Source organism: Hemicordylus capensis, chromosome 3, assembly GCF_027244095.1.
Source record: "Hemicordylus capensis ecotype Gifberg chromosome 3, rHemCap1.1.pri, whole genome shotgun sequence".
Taxonomy (NCBI): Eukaryota; Metazoa; Chordata; class Lepidosauria; order Squamata; family Cordylidae; genus Hemicordylus; species Hemicordylus capensis.
In genome coordinates this window covers 98,112,501-98,133,342 of record NC_069659.1, presented here as the reverse complement: position 1 = coordinate 98,133,342, position 20,842 = coordinate 98,112,501, and the positions used below count along the sequence as shown (strand labels likewise).

Genomic DNA, 20,842 nt, shown 5'->3' with positions numbered 1-20,842 from the left:
GTACTAAGGCTTGCTAAGGAGCTGAATGTGATATTTGCCATCCAGAACTAATGATTTCCTTCATGTTTCTATTCAGTGTGCTGTACCAACAGCAGAATCAGCCTATGGATGCATTACAGGCCTATATCTGTGCTGTACAATTGGACCACGGCCATTCTGCAGCTTGGATGGATCTTGGCACCCTCTATGAGTCCTGCAATCAGTCTCAGGATGCCATTAAATGCTACTTAAATGCAACCAGAAGCAAAAATTGTAGTAATACCTCTGCACTTGCAGCACGGATAAAGTATTTACAGGTAATAAGTTTTGGTCTAAGAATAGGGGAGTACTTTAACAGTGAATTGGGGTGGAGGAAGGAAGAATGACACTTAAGTTAATATGTATTTGTTCCATGATATATGTAATCTGTTTCCATACACATTCTAAACATATCATAGCTTGCAGTTTCATTTTATTTTTCATTTTAAGTGGGTCTCGATTAAGTAATACTTTTTGTATCTTGACATAATTTTATGCATATTTTGTGTTGTCTACATTTTAATTTATCATAGCATTTAGAAAGAGAACACACACACTATCTTTTGCTCTTGTTTGCAGTTACAGAACCAAATTAACGAGACCTCTGAAATCAGAGCTCAACTTTGTTCTGATTCTCACAAAGGTTTATATTCTGGTTACCCTCTTTATCCTTAGCACCTCTCTGAAACCCCAGATTTAAAATTTATTCTTTCTAAGACACAATAGAGTGCAGAATTTAGGTAGATTTCATGGACTTGATCTTACTAAATTAGGCTTGTGTTAAATTTACTTTTTACATAATTTTTCCTAGGCTCAGTTGTGTAACCTTCCACAAGGTAGTCTACAGAATAAAACTAAATTACTTCCTAGTATTGAGGAGGCATGGAGCCTACCAATCCCCGCAGAGCTTACCTCCAGGCAGGGTGCCATGAACACAGCACAGCAGGTGAGAAGTTGGGTTATGTTCTGCAGGTGCCCAGCTTTTTAAGGGTTCTTTTCAATCGATCTGTAGTAGTCAAGCGTATTATGCTGTAGCACAGGGCAGGTTTTCACTGGTAACAAGACTAATTAGCAAAGGGAGATTAAGAATAGACTCCCTATGATTTGGAGGAAATATGGGGGTACCAATTTAGAACCTTTGTGGATTTTCATTATTTTCAGAAAGATTCATCCCACATTGAACTTACAGCAGTTTTTGTTTTTAAAAACAACCCCATGAAAGGTACACTCTGCTCATTTGATGATGCTATGGAAATTGGTTTTCAGTAAATTAGTTGTGAATAGTCACACGGCCCTTTTTAAAATGTGCAGATGGTAAAAGATATGTAGCTTGAGGAACTTTAAAAAAAAATGTATAGAACCATATTTTTTCTTCCTCCTTTGATTCCTAGGCTTGTAAACCTCATCATCAAAATACTGAACCTGTACTAGGCCTCAGTCAAACACCTATTTCACAGCAATTGCCACTACACATGATTTCTTCTAGCCATGTAGATGACCTATCCAGTCCAGCCAAGAGGAAAAGAACATCTAGTCCAACAAAGGTATATATTCCCATATAAAAGCCCCACTTAGTTACAAGAATCTAATCCTCTGGTATCCAGGGATATTCCATTGTTCAGATTACTCTTTAAATTGACAGAGTTGTGTTGTCCACGATAGTGAGATTGGATTTAGAGTAGGCGAGCATAACATTAACTATAACAATAGCATACTAGCTATTAAAAAAATTATCATGCCATTTTGTCTGTCACCTTTGCTTATATTTAGAATGCTTAATCATCACATTAATAGCATTGCAAGAGCTAAAATGAGTTTTGACAAACCTTGAATCCTCCATTTGGGTTTTATTTAATTCGTCATCACAGTTGATTATCTTTTTCTTTTTCTTTCATGGTTCTATTAACTGAAGTGGAATTATATTTAGTAATAGTTTTACTATTTTTTAAAGAAAACATTTTTGGCCTTGTTAGTGACTAGCTTTAATAAATGATTGCTATTTGAGATTTGTATTAAATTTCCATTTTCCCCCAGAACACTTTAGATGCGTGGAGCAGTGGACATACAGCATCACATCCTCCAGTACAGCAACAAGTACATCCTTGGTGCTTGACACCACAGAAATTACAGGTAAGACTATAAAAAGTTTCTTAAACTTTTTCATGAAGTACATGTGTCTTATACTCCGAGTGCTCTAAATCAGCGGTTCCCACCTTTTCCTTTATGGAGACCACTACATCATCAGCAAAAGCTTCTGTGCACCATGTAAGCAAGGCATTTAAAACATTACCTAGATATCAAGTGGTATTAAAAACAGTTGTTTCTAATTTATTATGCTCACTCACAAACATAGCAAACTACATTGTGAATAATAATATAACATTGAATACTGGAGGTACATGAAATTACAGTACTGTAAAAACATTGTCGTTTTTTTCCACCCCACGGACCACCTGCAGAACTCTCAAGGACCAACCGTGGTGTACAGACCACAGGTTGGGAACCGCTGCTTTATAGTGCTATAGAAATGCTAAGCATTTTATGTATATCTGAAAAACATGAAGTTAACCCTTCCTTTAAAAGGATTTTAAAGAAGAAATAAAACCTTTAAAATTTTATTAGCTGTTTTTAGCATTTCAAACTTGCTACCATGTTAAAATATTGTTGAGCCTCTAGTAGAATGATAGCTATTACATATTGTATTTCAGCTTTGAAAATGTGATGCAGCTGCTGTACAATAAAGGCCTGAAACATTTATAAGTTTATCGACTGGGAAGAGCCGAAGGTTTCAAGTTCCCTCCCTGGCTTCTCCAAGATTGGGTTGAGAGAGACTCCTACTTGCAACCTTGGAGAAGCCACTGCCAGTCTGTGAAGACAATTCTGAACTAGATAGACCAATGGTCTCACTCAATATATGGCAGCTTCCTATGTTCCTATGACTGCACTTGCTTGTTCTGAATTAGAGCCTAAAGCAGCTTTTGTCTCATTGAGAACCCAGTTGATTCTGCTTCCCTTCCTTCCAATAAGTCTGTGTCCTGAAGGAAGGGAAATGACAAAAGAAACTTTATAGTGAATACATAATAGCCTTTAACATTCATCTATGCTTACAATGCTGCTTTGTGCTTTGCCTACATTTTCAGAGCCTCTCTATCTGCATGTTTGTTTGAGTAGAGCTGGTCTTGTGGTAGCAAGCATGAATTGTCCCCTTTGCTAAGCAGGGTCCATCCTGGTTTTCATTTTGATGGGAGACGTGTGAGCACTGTAAGATATTTCCCTTAGGGGATGGGGCCGCTCTGGGTAGAGTATCTGCATGCTTGCATGAAGAAGGTTCCAAGTTCCTTCCCTGGCATCTCCAAGATAGGGCTGAGAGAGACTCCTTCCTGTAGCTTTGAAGAAGCCGCTGGCAGTCTGTGTAGACAATTCTGAGCTAGATGGACCAATGGTCTGACTCAGTATAAGAGTGCTTCCTTTGTTCCTAAGTGTGTTATCTTTTAGCATAACTTGTTTTGAGAAAGGGACTTGCTTCCCTTAAGAGTGTGCATATGCATATACTGATGAATAGATAAATTTCAAAAGATTTGCTCAGTTGAAAAGAAATCCAAAGTTATGCTTGAAGCCTAAGGAACATGTTTGTATTTCTTTTCCAGCACTTGGAACACCTGCGTGCAAATAGAAATAATTTGAATCCAGCACAGAAACTTATGCTGGAACAGCTGGAGAATCAGTTTGTCTTGATGCAGCAACACCAGCAGGTGCCAGCAAACACATTTATTTCTGTTTTGTATATGTCCTGTCTAATTGAGTGTTTCCTTTTCTGAATTATGGCTAACAATGCAGAGCCGCTCCTGTAGACATGCTTCAATAGTTTGAGCATGCACAGGAGAATTTTTGAGTTTGCTATTTCTAATAGTAGTCCCTCATTAAAATTTAAATTCTGTGATTGTTAGCTTATAAAAGTAGAATAATAATGAACAATTTGCTCATAAATACAAAAACAAATTTAAGCATGGGTGTATTTGGTGTGGCTTTTTTGTTTGGGGGATGATTTGGTCATTTTATATGAGTGTAGAAAGCAATGCATTTTTTAAAAGTAAATTACCGCATGACAAGTCATTTAGGACACTTTATATATTAAAGTACAGGAGACTATCATTTTTCGTGGGTTCTCCTATCGCAGTTTCTGTTATTCACGAGCGGGTCATATAGATGCAGTTCCTTTGTTCATGGGCCAAAAATAGCCCTATTTTCAGCTATTCATGGTATAGAGACCTGATTTCTTTGGGTGCTATTCACAGTATAGAGACTTGGGGTTTTTTGTTTGCACACTAAAACTACAGTTATTTTCAACTATTTGTGGCTAAATGCCACCTGGAGGATTTGGGGGTCGGGCAGCATTTCTGGTAAAGGTAAAGTTGTGCCGTCGAGTCATTGTTCATTCCTGGTGACCGCAGAGCCATGTGGTTTTCTTTAGTAGAATATAGGAAGGGTTTACCATTGTCATATCCTGCACAGTATGAGATGATGCCTTTCAGCATCTTCCTATATCGCTGCTGCCCGATATAGGTGTTTCCCATAGTATAGGAAACATACCAGCAGGGATTTGAACCAACAAACTCTTGCTCCCTAGGCAAGCTACTTTCCTGCTGACTGCAAGTTAATGTGCTTTACTACACGTATTTCTGCCCCCCACTGCTTTTTAATGAGATTTGGGCACACAAGTGAGCTGAAGAACCTAACCCAACCCCCACCCCAACCCCCGGCTCAAGGTATCTTTTTTTCGTGGTTTCCCTGTTCATGGCAATAGGCCAGAACAGAATCCCCGCTAAAAAGGAGGGCGTCCTGTGCTAGACACCATGTGATCGAAATTAACCATCCAGCAATAGACTTGCTGCTCCCCAACTTGGCTTCTTCAGGTAATTACACTCAGGTGTAATTACTGAGTGATGAGGCAATATTCTGTAATGAATATTTATGTAAACCACATTGAAAACCTTTGTTGAAATGTGATATATAAATATTCATCATAGTCATCACAAAATTATACAGAAGTAGCATGTATAAATCCTATACATATAGCATAATGACAGACAAAACTAGTAATTTACAGGAGGACATGATTCATAAGTTGCTTTTGTGTGTTTGCAATATATGTACAGTGGTCCCTCTACTTACGAAATTAATCCATTCCGAATGCACATTTGTAAGTCGAAAAGTTCGTAAGTCGAAAAGCGGTTTCCCATAGGAATGCATTGGGAATGGATTAATGCGTTCCGGAGCCTAGAAAAAAGACCCAGACCCCCAGTAAGGCTTGCAAACTGCACAGGAACATTTCTTTTCAAGAATAAACAGGCAGTAAACAGGCAGGCAAGTCAAGGAAACCGCATGTAAAATTCGTAAGTCGAGGAAACCCCATCTAAAAATTTGTAAGTCGAAAAAACCGCATCTAAAACCGGATCTAAAACTGCCGTTTGTAACTCGAAAAATACTTATGTCGAGTAGTTCGTAAGTCGAGGGACCACTGTATTGGTACTAATGTAGTGGATTCACAAGATATGACATGTCCTTTTCAACCCCTGGGAGAGATTCATAGCATTTCTAATATTATTCTTTTAATGGACAGTTGCGAAGTCTTAGAAGAGGAAATGTAAATAACTCACAAACTTATTAGAAAAGCCTACACGACTAACAGCCTTTATTAATATACCTTTGAGGGTGTTATTCCAACCAAAAAAGCTTGAGGAAACTTGATTGTCTGAGTGAGCTGGCTAAAATTCTTCACATTTTACTTTTTTTTAATTAGATGAGGCAGACGGGAGTTGCACAGGTACGATCTACTGGAATTTCTAATGGGCCAACAGCTGACTCATCACTGCCTACAAACTTTGTCTCTGGTCAGCAGCCTCAGGTTGCTCTAACCAGAGTGCCTAACATCACACAGCATGGAATCCGTCCAACCTGCCCTGGGCAGCCTATGGCTAATGGACCCTTTCCAGCAGGCTCAGTTCCCTGCAGCACAGCAAGAACGCTGGGTAGTACAGACACTATTTTGATAGGCAATAATCATATAACAGGAAGTGGAAGTAATGGAAACGTGCCTTACCTGCAGCGAAACGCACTCTCTCTACCTCATAACCGCACAAACCTGACCAGCAGCGCAGAGGAGCCGTGGAAAAAACAACTATCTAACTCCACTCAGGTATACAATATATTTTCCTGTTGTAATATAGCAGAATGCTGTTGTAAAAACATATGCTTTTTAGCATATTTATCATATATTACAATGAAAAATATCTGATGCTACAGTTTATAACTGTGAGAGTGCAATGGAATAAAAGAGCTCTAAGAGAGTATTTCAGAATAGTTTGACAGTTACATTTTGTGCAGATATTTGATACAGGATTTGTAGTAACAGCTTACAGAATTTAAAAATGAATCTAATTGTCACTGATTTGGTGACAATTTTGGTGACTGATCTTTTTTAATCCACTTCTGTAAATGGTTTTGTGAGGAAAGTAGCAATATACCACCTATAGGTTAGTTCTAACACAATTACTCCAGTCCCAAGTTAAATCTTTGGTTCCACCACAGTTGCTTGGTTGAAAGCTGAAAGCCAAGCTCTAGTATTTCTGTCATGTAATATATTTTAGTAGACCAGGATTTATTCGTAATATACAAGTGTTGTTTCACAATTAATTTTCATCAGCTAACTTCCTTGTTGCCTTGCATAGTTGGCTGTAATGTGAATACTGTACTTCTGTCACTGGAAAATTGATTTAATCATGGAGGTCTTATCACAGAGATCATTTACTTCTACAAGTTGTTCCAATTGTCCACTCACACTGGGATGTCTGTGCCTGCACAGACAGCCCCTCGGAACCTTCAAGTGCTAAATAATCTTTTTGGCAGTAGCAGTGCCCCACCCCCCCCCCCACCCCGAGCCACTCACACGGCCACTCCCTCAGTCTTTCTCTGATTACCATTGCAAAAACAGTCTGGTGTTCCTTCCTTGTCACTGTGATTCATGAGAGCTTAAAAAAGAAGAAGAAATTATACTTCTTTTAAAAATTATATATTTTCTCTCTTTCACTGTTATTGGTTTATTTATTCACTCCGTCTATACTCTAATTGTTTCTGCCTGTTTCTTAGCATTATTGTTTCGGGAACCCCCACCCATTTCCATTCCCACCATCACTGCTTTGCGGCTTATGGTGACGGGAGCCTCCTTTGAACATTGCCAAACTTGCTCAGGAAAGCTCCCCAGTTCAGATGGGCACGCAGACTGTGTGTTTTCCTGGTACCAGCAAACTAATGAAATTCTGAGCAGCTATGGAAGCTGCACAGAGAGTTTTGGAATTAAAATATCAGAAGAGCATTTTAATTGCTGAATTTTTTAGGTTCAGAGGATTTAATGAGTCTTAGTTTGGTAGTTTCATTATATAACACTAGCCCAATACAGATATGGTCTTGTGTACAGTGGGGGATGAGGACTACATGATCTGCTGCACTTTTCTGATGCATGCCTGACACTTGTGTTTTGGATATTATGTATAAACAGGGATCTCCATGCTTATAATTGATTGTAATTTATATAATTTATTATAATTTTGATGGGTAACAAATCAGACCTCTGTGTTGGATTGTACACATTTTTGTCCCTAAACAAATATGACCTCTAACATGCAAATGCCATAGGCTTAGGTGTGGAAAAGCTGGATGAGAGGCTGACTGGTGCAGTCCTGATCTCTTATGGCACATAGTTCATAACCCAAACAGCTAAAGCAATACCTGTTAAGAATTTTTTCACATTATGAAAGCTTAATTTTCAAAGGGACATTTTTAAATAGGCAAATGAGTTTGAATAAATTGAAATATTTCTAGGATACTAAAATCGAAGCTTGGGAGAACAGTTTTGACTAGATATCTTGTATTTTCATGAACTTTTTCCTAGACCAAAACTGGATATGTTTAAAAAATTATCATAAATTGATGCTTTGCCACACATTGGCTCCTACCTTCCTCTCTCTTAGATGACCACATAATAATTGGTTCCTTTTGCGGAGATTAAAATAGTATGTAGGCTAAGACTAATGTTTCTGTGGCATTCCCAAGCCACAATTCAAACAAGTTATCAGTTTGGTATGGGAAGCCTCTGCTTTTGGCTTTTTGCCATATTTTTTCTACATTAGACATTATATGCCAGGAGTTTTGGGGGGTCTCTTTCCACAGATATTCCTTTTGTGATTAAAAGGAATGATACAATTCAAATATTGTGCCATGCTTGCACTAACCATAGCTTAGAACCGAAACATGGTGTTTACTCTAAATGTACAGACAAACCATGGTCTTTGCTAGTCCTGGTGGCTTACCCACTTCCTTCAGTGTTCCTAGAGGCTGTCCCGAAGCACTCTGCTTTGCTCAACTGCTGACAAAAGCAAATGACAAAGCTAGCAGAGCACTGACTGGCTCAGAAATCTTTAGGCTGAACTCAAGTTGATCAGTCATTCCTGCTGTTTCAGATGTCTTATTATGTAACACTTCCTACTTATTGCTCCCTGATGTTTTTCACATTTCCTTACGACTCTTGCCATTATGTAGCAGAATCCTTTGCTTTCTCTACAGTGTTGTCTTCTGTTTTGATGTATAGAGGCATCAAATCATAGACAGGGTGACTTAATGGAGAAATCATACAAGTTTCCTTCCCCAACACATTTACCATGCAGTTGACCTATATCAGTTGACCTGATATTTTTTGTGAGCTGTGTGGTTCCTACAAAAGTGTTGCATCTCAACTTCTTGCAGGCATGGTTTTCTCTTCCTTTTCCTCTCTGTTCTTACTAATTCATTATATCTTCCAGAAATACACACATTCACCAGGAATGCTGAATTTAGAAAACAATGCCAGAAGCCCAACCCATTAATATCTATTTTATATTTGAAAATATAACTGCAGTTGAGGCAATAAAACAGAGTACTCATCAGTTCTTGACCCTTAATGTTAAAGATACAGTTCCATCCCCCTTTTATACACATCACCATGCTTTAAATTACTAATAACAGTGACCCTTGGAGTGATTTTGTTAAAAGGAGAATGGCAAGTGATTGTGCTTCTTCACCAGCTGAGTGGTTGGGGATTGTAGTCGCAAACCACTGAACACTTTGTGGCAGGTATGTACAGGTGAAACTCGGAAAATTAGAATATTGTGCAAAAGTCCATTAATTTCAGTAATGCAAATTAAAAGGCGAAACTGATATATGAGACAGACGCATTACATGCAAAGCGAGATAAGTCAAGCCTTAATTTGTTATAATTGTGATGATCATGGCGTACAGCTCGTGAAAACCCCAAATCCACAATCCCAGAAAATTAGAATATTACATGGAACCAAGAAGACAAGGATTGAAGAATAGAACAATATCGGACCTCTGAAAAGTATAAGCATGCATATGTATTCAGTACTTGGTTTGGGCCCCTTTTGCAGCAATTACTGCCTCAATGCGGCGTGGCATGGATGCTATCAGCCTGTGGCACTGATGAGGTATTATGGAAGACCAGGATGCTTCATTAGCGGCCTTCAGCAATTCTGCATTGTTTGGTCTCATGTCTATCATCCTTCTCTTGGCAGTGCCCCATAGATTCTCTATGGGGTCAGGTCAGGCGAGTTTGCTGGCCAATCAAGCACAGTACACTGTATACTTTTCAGAGGTCTGATATTGTTCCATTCTTTAATCCTTGTCTTCTTGGTTCCATGTAATATTCTAATTTTCTGGGATTGTGGATTTGGGGTTTTCATGAGCTGTACGCCATGATCATCACAATTATAACAAATTAAGGCTTGACTTATCTCGCTTTGCATGTAATGCGTCTGTCTCATATATCAGTTTCACCTTTTAATTTGCATTACTGAAATTAATGGACTTTTGCACGATATTCTAATTTTCCGAGTTTCACCTGTATGTGTAGCTTGTCCTCTTAAAGTGCTGCCACATGAAATCCAGGGTGAGGAGCAAGTACCATTGGCAGATGTTTCATCCCACAAAAACAGAAATTGGGTCTAAAGTCTCTGGAGAAACAGCTCCAATTTCACTGTAGCATGTACACTAATCCCTTTAGTGTGGTGACGCTTCATGTTGACAAGGGAAATTTATTTATCTAACATATGCATTCTACATCTGTTCAGGGACACTGTAAGTAATGGTTTGGATGTCACAAGTACAGAAGATAATAGAGGAAGATTTTATCTTTTAATGTAAGTTTGCACAGCAAGAGGATGGTTCTATAATTATGATTTTCCCCCTTCAGTTTCATAATGCACATTACAGTAGTATATATCAGCTTGGTCATGTATGTCTGGGCTAAGTTCCACTTCTTCAGCTGCTGCTTTTGGGAGGTCCCCATGATTCACCCCCAATATCTGCTAGACCATTCTTTGGTATAACTGATATGTTTGGTGCTTAACGAAGAGGTACATCTCTGTAAGTTGTTGAAAGACTGGCTGGTGCTGTTAGAATAGGACCACAGTCTGTTGCCAAAATGCCACCTGTACCAGGGACATGAAAGCACCTGGAATGATTGGATACATTATTTAGCTCTCCTTCAAAACATTTATCCTGCTACAGAATTCCATTGCTAATAGTATACCCAGAGGGCATCTCTCCAGTTCTTGAAGAAGATAACCAGCTGAGTTCCCCTCAGCTCCTCACTGGTTGTTGTGAGTAGTCACCACCTTGAACTTTTTTTTCTTGAGATATACTTTCTCTCCCTCTCCCCCTTTCTCCTCTCTTCTTTAAAAACAAAATCTACACGTCTGTAGTAGTGCTGCTTCTTTGTGGTCTCTGTGCATCACACTTGGGTATGCGCCTGTGCAGAGCCACAAACTTGGGACATTCCAGATCTTGTCATTCAAAGGAAAAGGGGCAGGAAAACAACCCCTCTATTGGCTGGCTACCCTCCTTACCTCAGTCTTTAGTCAACCACTGCTTGAGCAGGTCTTCATAATTTTTCCTCATCTTGTTCTGTGGGAGAATGATAGGTTTTGATCTAAATATCTCCCCCACTACTTCTGTTTTCTCTCCCCCCCCCATTTATTTACTTATCGTCTCTATATCTTAGTTTTGCTTGATAATTTTTATTCGGAAACACACCCACACCCACCACCTTTCTTCCACAGCCTTGGTAGACTGCAGGTTCCTTATATCCACAACAAAAAGCAGTTTTTAAGCGGCGTGCTGAGTGCCAGTCAAAAATTCCATCTTCGGACAGGCACTGCAAGTGTTGCGCTGCCTCTGGGAGGCACAAAGGACAGACTTCTGCAGAGCTGTCAAAGCTTCTTAAGACAGGCCCACCAGAATAGGGCATCCTGTCACGCAGTGCTCTTGTGGGAGAGAGCACTCCCAAGCCAGAATTTTAGCAAGCACTGCACCCACACTTTTCTCCATTACAGAGCTAGACACCTGAGTAGCTGCTCCGTTGCCAGTCTCCATTATGGAACAGAACCTTTCTCAGGGAGCAGAGGCTCACAGCATGCAGGAAGGCTCGGGTACTCAACTTATTTCAACAGAGCCTCCCACTCTGATTCTGCTGTAGGCGCCGAGCCCGAAGCCGGGGCCTCTTCCTCCCTCTTAGCAAACCACTGCTGCTGCCAGGACCAGAATTCCCTCATCCATTGCTGCTAGTTCAATTACTGTCTGTACCAGCTCCTGCAGCTCCTTTGTAAGATGGCTATTATAGGCCATGTTCACACCATAGAAACTCTTATTTTATGCTCCAGTTCCACTTTGTTGCTCCTTGGGCTATCCAGCCCACCATGCCCATAGGAACAAAGAAGGCTGTCGCCACCATTGCTGCAGTTCCTCCTCACATACTAGGTCCAGATCTGCCTTGAGATCCTCAAAGAGCGTAAACAGCGTAAAAAAGGACAGCTTTCACAGATGACATCATAGAATAAAATGACGACAACGACTCCTCCTGGTTCCACCAGCACCTTCCCAGCCGACACAACAGCTATTGGCATTCCCACCAATTGGCCAACTAAAGAATCCTCCAGGAGGAGGCACAAATCACTCTCCTGACATTCTGTCGGACACAGAAACACCCAGGCTCCTGACACCTTATAATACTCTCCTTTCTCCTTAGGGCTCAAAATACAACAACAGTCAATCTCTCTAGAAGACCCAATTTTTGGAGTAATACAGTCTGGCCCTCAGAGTGCGATCGCTCTGCCTCTAGTTCCTACCCTCTCTAAAGTAGTGAAGGAAGCTTGGGAGAAACCAGCCTCTATACTGCCGACTTCAAAGGAGAGTATTATAAGGTGCAGCAAAAGGTATCACACTAAACATCCCATACCTCACTAAACATCCCATACCTAATTTGTTAGTGGTTGAGATGGTACAATCCAAGTCCTGCCAAAGATCTTTGTCAGCACTTGTAGACAGAGAGGGCAAAACATTAGATAAAATAAACAAGTGAACTTATTCCTTGGCAATAGGTTACTCTTAAGAGTAGTCAACCTACCAGATACCAACATTCTAGAAAAACTAGCCCCTCTCCTAGGGGAGCAGAAAGTTGCAGCTCAAACCCTTCTACAGGAGAGTTTCTGTGCAGCAAAAATAATACTCTGCCTGCCATGCAGCAGACTGGATCACACTCCATGGTCACAGTGATATAAGAAGGCATGCCTGGCTACACTCATTGTCGCTAACACAAGAGGCCAGGACACGGATAGAGGACTTAACTTTTGATGGAGGAGCCCCTTTTGATGGAGAAGTAGGATATCCAGCCTACCATGCCCATAGGAACAAATAAGGCTGTCGCCACCATTGCTGCAGTTCCTGCTCACAACAAAAAACAGATGACACACTCGAAAGGGTGCAAAAGCTTCAAAACACAGCTTACTCTGTTGGTATCTTCTACTCATCTTCTTCTGCCTCCAGTAACAGGAGAAGGCTTAAACAGGCTTACACAGTACCTTCATCATACTATTTGGCTGATTCCTTTCATCAGCATAAATATCACCAGCAGCGGAAGCAGTTACCTTCCTCAACATCGAGGCCCAACTCTTCACTTTATCTAAGCCCCACTATAAGAGGCAGTGACACTACAACTTCCAAACTGGATCAGTACTACCAAGCATGGACATCCATCACCTCAGAAGCGTGGATTCTATTGATAATTCAACATAGCTACAAAATAGAATCTCAAACCTTGCCCCCAGATTCTAGTATAAGAACTATAAGATCTATACGTTGGGGTAAATAGCAAGGTAGCCAGATTTGCAGTTGACACCAACCTATTTAGGGTAGTGAAATCCGAAACATATTGTGAGGAGCTTCAAAAGGATCTCCCCAAAGTGGGTGAACGGGCAACAAATGGCAAATGAGGTTCAGTGTAAGCAAGTATAAAGTGATGCACTTGAGGGCAAAAAACAAGAATTTCACATATACGCCTATGGGGGGTCTGAGCTATCTGTGATTGATCAGGAGAGGGATCTTAGGGTCGTGGCGGACAGCTCATTGACAGTGTTGACTCACTGTGTAGCAGCTGTGAGAAAGGCAAATTCCACGCTCAGAATCATTGGGAAAGGAATTGAAAATAAAATTGCTAATATCTGCGCTTATACAAATCTGTGGTGCGGCCACATTTGGAGTACTGTGTACAGTTTTGGTCACAGTTGCTCAAAAAGGATGTTATAGAACTAGAGAAGGTGCAGAAGAGAGCAACCAAGATGACCAGGGACCTCGAGCACCTTCCTTATGAGGCAGGGCTACAACACCTGGAGCTTTTTAGTTTAGAGAAAGAAGGCTGAGCGGAGACATGATAGAATTCTATAAAACTATGTATGGTGTGGAGAGAGAGAGAGAGTTTTTTCCTCCCTTAAAACACTAGAACTAGGGCTCATTCCATGCAACTGAATGCCAGGAAGTTAAGGACTGTGAAAAAGAAGCACTTTTTCACACAGTGCATAATTAACCTGTGGAATTCTCTGCCATGGGATGTGGTGATGGCTACCAGCTTGGACAGCTTTAAAAGGTACTTAGACAAATTAATGGAGGACCAGTATATCAATGGCTTCTAATCTGATGTCAGTTGGCCACCACCATCCTCAGAGGCAAGATGCCTCTAAATTGTTGTTGTTGTTTACACAGATGGGTGTTATTGACTGGTTTGTTTTATCCAGACATCGAGTCCTTCCCAAGGACCTGGGATGACTGGATTTTATTATCAATGTTGTTGCTGTTATTATAGAGATTGTTGCAGAATATAGGCTGTTCCCAGTAAAGTTCCTTTTTGTAATTGGCTGATGGTGATTTCTGTGGCCCCTATGGTGTTGAGGTGCTCTTCAAGGTCTTTTGGAACTGCACCTAGGGCGCCAATTACTACTGGGATTATTTGGTCTTCTTCTGCCACAGCCTTTCAATGTGTAGATCTTTGTATTTTGTTGTTCTTTCTATTTCTTTTTCTTTTATTTTGCTGTCACATGGTATTGCTATGTCGATTATTTTGACTTGTTTTTCTTTCTTCTTGACTACAGTTATATCTGGTGTATTGTGTGACAGATGTTTGTCTGTTTTGTAGTCGGAAGTCCCATCATATTTTGGCATCTTCATTTTCTACCACTTTTTCAATTTTATGGCCTCACCAATTTTTGACTACAGGTAGCTTGTATTTTTTGCAGATGTTCCAGTGTATCATCCCTGCTACCTTGTCATGCCTTTGTTTGTAGTCAGTCTGTGCGATCTTTTTACAACAACTGATTAGGTGGTCCACTGTTTCATCTGCTTCTTTACAAAGGCAGCACTTGCTGTTTGTTGGTGACTTTTCTACTTTTGCTCTTATTGAATTTGTTGTTAATGCCTGTTCTTGTGCAGCCAGTATTAAACCCTCTGTTTCTTTCTTCAAGTTGCCATTCTTAAGCCATTGCCAGGTCTTGGTGCTGTTTGATTTTCCACTTATATTGTGCAAATATTGACCATGCAGGGGCTTATTTTTCCATTTTTCTGCTCGGTTCTTGACTTGTTCTTTCTTGTAGGCCTGTTTTGTTTCATTGGTGTTGAATAGTTTCTCATTATTGACCATCTGAAGTGCATCTTCTTCGCTGTCTTAGATATATTCTTCAGGGCCTCTTTTCTCCTCCTCTACTGTTTGATGGACTTGCAGCATTCCTCTTCCACCTGAGCTGCGAGGGAGGTGTAGCCTATCTACATCACTGCGGGGGTGCAGAGCATGATTGATGGTCATGATTTTCCTGGTCTTACAATCTAGCGTCTCTAGCTCTGCCTGGGTCCAGTCTATTATTCCTGCAGTGTATCTGATAACAGGTATAGCCCAGGTGTTTATGGCTTGTATGGTGTTCCTGCCATTGAGTTTGGACTTTAGGATTTTTCTAACTCTCCTGATGTATTCACTTCCAATTTTTCTTTTAACTTCAGTGTGTGCGATGTTATGAGCCTGGAGAATGCCCAAGTATTTGTAAGGTTCTTTCTCTTCCAGGTTCTTGATCTTGCTTCCATTGGGCAGTTCTATTCCTTTTGTTTTTGTTATTTTCCCTCTGTTCATTATTAATGCAGCACACTTGTCTAGTCCAAACTCCATTGCTATATCGCTACTGAATATACCGAAAGTGTTTAGCAGTGATTTGATTTCTGACTGGGACTTTCCATACAACTTCAGATTGTCCATGTACAGCAGATGGTTGATTTGACTTGATGTTTTAGATGTTTGGTATCCGAGGCCTGTTTTGTTTAGTATTTGTGAAAGTGGAGTCATGGCGATTACAAACAACAGAGGGGATAGTGAGAGTCCCCTTGGAAAATGCCTCTTCTAATCCTAACCTGTCCAAGTGTCTCGCCATTGATTGTTAAGTGTGTACTCCACATGCTCATTGCTTTTTAAAACAAATATCTGAATGTTTTTACTGACACCAGTTGTTTCTAAACATTTTAGTATCCATGTGAGAAGCAGTGAGTCGAAGACCTTCTTGTAGTCAATCCATGCAACACTTAGATTTGTTTTTCTTCTCTTGCAATTTTCTAAAATCATTTTGTCAATCAGCAGTTGGTCTTTTGTGCCTCTGGTATTTGGGCAATTTCCTTTCTGTTTAACTGGAAGCTGCTTATTAGTTAATAAGTATTGTATTACTTCATCTGATATTATTCCAGTTAATAATTTGAACATGGTTGGCAGGCAGGTTATCGGTCTATAATTACTTGGAATTATTATTTATTATTATTTTACACAGTCAGACAGGTGTTATTGACTGGTTTGTTTTATCCAGACATCGAGTCCTTCCCAAGGACTTGGGGTGCCAGAATTTTATTGTCAGTTTTTATAGATATCATCGTAGAATATAGGCTGTTCCCAGTAAAGCTGCTTTTTGTAATTGGCTGATGGTGATTTCTGTGGCCCCTATGGTGTTGAGGTGCTCTTCAAGGTCTTTTGGAACTGCACCCAGGGCACCAATTACCACTGGGATTATTTTGGTCTTTTTCTGCCACAGCCTTTCAAATTCAATTTGTAGATCTTTGTATTTGGTGATTTTTTCTATTTCTTTTTCTTCTATTCTGCTATCCCCTGGTATTGTGATGTTGATTATTTTAACTTGTTTTTCTTTCTTCTCGACTACAGTTATATCTGGTGTATTGTGTGGCAGATGTTTGTCTGTAGTTGGAAGTCCCATAATATTTTTACATCTTCATTTTCTACCACTTTTTCAATTTTATGGTCCCACCAATTCTGGGCTACAGGTAGCTTGTATTTTTGGCAAATGTTCCAGTGTATCATCCCTGCTACCTTGTCATGCCTTTGTTTGTAGTCAGTCTGTGCGATCTTTTTACAACAGCTGATTAGGTGGTCCACTGTTTCATCTGCTTCTTTACAAAGGCGGCACTTGCTGTTTGTTGTTGACTTTTCGACTTTTGCTCTTATTGCATTTGTTCTTAGTGCCTGTTCTTGCGCAGCCAGTATTAAACCCTCTGTTTCTTTCTTCAAGTTGCCATTCTTAAGCCATTGCCAGGTCTTGGTGATGTCTGATTTTCCACTTATATTGTGCAAATATTGACCATGCAGTGGCTTATTTCTCCATTTTTCTGCTCGGTTCTTGACTTGTTCTTTCTTGTAGGCCTGCTTTCTTTCATTGGTGTTGAATAGTTTCGCGTTATTGACCATCATCATCATCATTATTATTATTATTATTATAGTATTATTATTTCTTGTTTACACATTCAGACAGGTGTTATTGACTGGTCTGTTTTATCCAGACATCGAGTCCTTCCCAAGGACCTGGGATGGCTGAATTTTATTTCAATGTTGTTGCTTTTATTATTATAGTTGTTGTCGCAGAATATAGGCTGTTCCCAGTAAAGTTGCTTTTTGTAATTGGCTGATGGTAATTTCTGTGGCCCCTATGGTGTTGAGGTGCTCTTCAAGTTGTTTTGGAATTGCACCTAGGGCACCAATTACTATTGGCATTGTTTTGGTGGTGGTGGTTGTTATTATTATTATTATTATTATTATCCTATTTACACACAGTCTACCAGATGTTATTGACTGTATTTGGTACTTTAATTTTCGGGCCCTTTCCAAGGGTCTAGGATAACCAAAGAACAATTAAAGATATTGTCGTGGTATTCGTGCTGTTCTGAGTAGCGTGGCCCTCTGTAGTTGATGTGTTGTAATTTTATTGATGCCCAGGGTGTCAAGATGGTGTTCAAGTTCTTTTGGTACTGCACCAAGGGCACCAACAACTATTGGCATCACTATTTTTTTCTTTTTCCAGAGCTGCTCAGTTTCAATCTGAAGGTCCTTGTATTTAGTTATTTTCTCCAATTGTTTTTCATTGACTCGTCTATCCCTTGAGATTGCAATATCAGTTATCAGAACCCAATTCTTCTCGATGACTGTCAGATCCAGCTTATTGTGCGCTAAATGCCTATCAGTTTGTATACTAAAATCCCAACCGATTTTTGCCTCCTTATTTTCTGTGACCTTCTCAATCAGATGATTCCACCAGTTCTTGCTTGCTGGCAATTTGTAATTCTTGCAAAAGTTCCAGTGGATCATCACAGCAACTTTATTGTGTCTTTCCTTATAATCAGTCTGTGCGATTTTCTTACAACATACAAGGTGCTCAACTGTCTCATCCACTTCCTTGCATAACTGACACTTACTGCCTTGCTGGGTCTTACCAGTTTTTGCTTTTATAACATTTGTTCGTAGTGATTGTTCCTCCTGGGCTTCAAAAATGAGACCTTCCATTTCTTTCTTCAGCATCCCCTTTTTTAATCACGGCCATGTTGTGCTATTGTTGACTTTTGATTGTATGTCATTAAAGAACTGACCATGCAATGGTTTGTTGTGCCATTTTTCTTGTTTATTCCTCATTTGCTATTTTTTGTATTCATCTCATTTCATTCATTCATTCATTCCTCATTTGCCATTTTTTGATTCCTTTATTTTCAACAGTCCTGTATTACTCACTTCCGGTAGCATTTCTTCTTGGCTTTCATTGATGTATTCCACCAATGCTCGTTTTTCTTCTTCAACAGACGTCTGACTTGCAACATTCCACATCCACCTTCATTTCTTGGCAGGTACAGCGTATCAACATCACTTCTTGGATGCAGGGCATGATTGATGATTATTATTTTCCTGGTTTTCCGATCCAACCCATCAAATTCTGCTTGTGTCCAATCAACAATACCTGCTGTATATCGGATTACAGGAATTGCCTATGTGTTGATCACTTTGATAGTGTTGACACCATTAAGTTTGGATTTCAGATAATAACAATAATAATAATCATAACAACAACAACTACTACTACTACTACTAGTAGTAGTAGTAGTAGTAGTGGCCCCAGGTGCAGAGCATCTGGGCCCCTAGCTGGGCGTAGCAGTTTTTTCTGCCTGCATGTGCCTGTCGGCTGCCACCGCCTCCTCCTTTCGGCCGGTGCAGCTCCGCTGTCCGCCTCCTCCCATCAACCCGTTTTCTCCCGCTGCCCGCCACCACCTCCAGTTGGCCGTCGTGGCTCCGCCACCGGCTGCCTCTGCCCACCAGCGCAGCTCCGCTGCCAGCCTTTGCTATTTCCACTGCCTGCCATTGTGACCAGCGGGGACAGAAAGCGCCTGCTGGCCGGCAGAGAAGGAAAATGCCCGCCGCCGGGTCAGCCGGGGAAGGAGAGCGCCCACCCCCGGGCCGGCCAGTGGCGAAAGAGGCTAGGAGGAGGACAGAGGGCCGTCCTGGCCATGGTTCGGCTCTCGCCTGGCCACCTGCCCGCGAGGAGGAGGGAGCAGGCCGGCTTTCTGGCCAGCCCACAAACCATAAAGCATGGAGTGGAGGGGAGCAGGCTGGCCAGCTGGCCCATCAGAAAGTGCGGGGAGGGCAGCAAGTGGCGGTGGGGGGGAGCAGCCGACCAGAAAGCTGGACATGCTGGTGTGTGTGTGTGGGGAGGTGGAGACAGCGGCAGTGGCTGGGCCTACCGGAGGCGCAGATGCTCTGTGCCCAGCCAAGCTAGTTGCTACTATTTTCTGTTTGTTTTCTACAGTCCTGTTTGTCAATTTCTACTCCTTTTCAGCTCTACTTCCTCTGTGTTGCTCCTCCCTTTTTCTGTTCCCTACCCCATAGACCTCTCTGTGCCCCATTATTCCATGTTGCCCCCTCCCCATCTCTTTTCACCACTCTTCTCTCTCTTCACTTTCACAAGTCTCTTGGAACACTTCTCTCTGTTAGTCCTGCCTACTTTTCATTGCAACCTGCTAGAAAAGACTGGCACAAACCACATGCTTTGAGTCTAGGGAGAGGAGGAGCAATGCAGTCATTCTCTTATCCCCACTTGCACGTTAGTGGGCAAATATTCCCATATAGAAAGGGCTGCAAACAATTGCAATTTGTAATTCCAATAAAATGTAATAGGACAGAAATAGTGGGGAGCCACAATCAACCCATACACCTCATGTCTTGCAAACCTGAGTTGCTAAGGTATGAATTTGTCCATTAAGTGTCATCTCTAATTTCTGTGGTTATATCAGCTTCTCCATATGGAAGTAGGCTATGTAAATACTTTTCCACTGTTAGTATTTGCCATTATTTCACATGTGGTGAATTAGTTGCAAAACCATGTTTTTATTTTTAATTGTGCACTAGAAATCTGAAATAGAGTAGTTTATGCTAATAACCTGTGGCCCAGCGTCTCTCCTTAAGTACACTGAAAGGCTTTTCTAAAAGCCGTGCCATGTGCCTTCTTTTCCTACCGTGCTTCAGGATTGAACTGGAAGCATCCTTTGATGCTTTCCCTCATTTTAAAAGACAGCTTACAGTGCATCACAGCAAACTCCTGTTAGCAGAGAAAAAGGTGATAGCTAGTTTCAGATTCTTTGGTTTGTGGCTACTGATATCAAAAATTGTCACTGTCTTTGATAAAGTTATGTGATGAAGGTATGAACGATTACTAGAACTACCCCACCCCCTGCCCAATATTGTAATGACTGGTATGTTTTTATACATGAGATGTGTGTTTAAGTTGTACTGACTTGTTCACTCCAGATTTATTTGTGTTGCGATATGTCAAATGTGTTCTCTGACATGTGTGTATTGTTGTCACCTTGCTCTTTCAAGTACCTAAATGTGTGTGTGCTCTTTCTCTCCCTGCTCTACCCCTTTCAGTAATGTGTCACTGGACTTTTAACACAGTGGACCATCTGTGGGGAGAAGGTGGTCTTTGCCCACCTCCAGCTGTATCTCTGTTTGCAAGTTCTTCCCTTTTTGTGTAGAAGTCACTGGCTTCTACTAACTGCCATGGGATGCATGTACTTGAGCCTATCTTACTCACTT

At 40.8% G+C, this 20,842-nt stretch overlaps 1 protein-coding gene and 1 long non-coding RNA gene across 11 annotated transcripts in view; one reads left to right on the top strand and one right to left on the bottom strand.

Annotated features, from left to right (window-relative positions):
* KDM6A (lysine demethylase 6A) overlaps positions 1–20,842 on the top strand; it is a 255,888-nt gene that overhangs the window by 152,054 nt on the left and 82,992 nt on the right. For 4 of the 8 annotated variants that reach the window (XM_053304859.1, XM_053304864.1, XM_053304860.1 and 1 more), the window contains 6 exons: positions 77–296; positions 830–964; positions 1,410–1,562; positions 2,053–2,148; positions 3,666–3,770; positions 5,819–6,214. In XM_053304859.1, coding sequence (XP_053160834.1) covers positions 77–296; positions 830–964; positions 1,410–1,562; positions 2,053–2,148; positions 3,666–3,770; positions 5,819–6,214 — 1,105 coding nt within the window. The remainder of the gene's footprint in view (positions 1–76; positions 297–829; positions 965–1,409; positions 1,563–2,052; positions 2,149–3,665; positions 3,771–5,818; positions 6,215–20,842) is intronic. The other 4 variants (XM_053304861.1, XM_053304865.1, XM_053304862.1 and 1 more) reach the window with 2 other exon arrangements.
* LOC128349014 (uncharacterized) overlaps positions 10,278–20,842 on the bottom strand; it is a 33,845-nt gene continuing 23,280 nt past the window's right edge. For 2 of the 3 annotated variants that reach the window (XR_008318493.1, XR_008318494.1), the window contains exons 2-3: positions 10,974–11,031; positions 10,278–10,579 (exon numbers count right to left, since the gene is read on the bottom strand). This is a non-coding gene — a long non-coding RNA (uncharacterized LOC128349014). The remainder of the gene's footprint in view (positions 10,580–10,973; positions 11,032–20,842) is intronic. The other variant, XR_008318492.1, reaches the window with a different exon arrangement.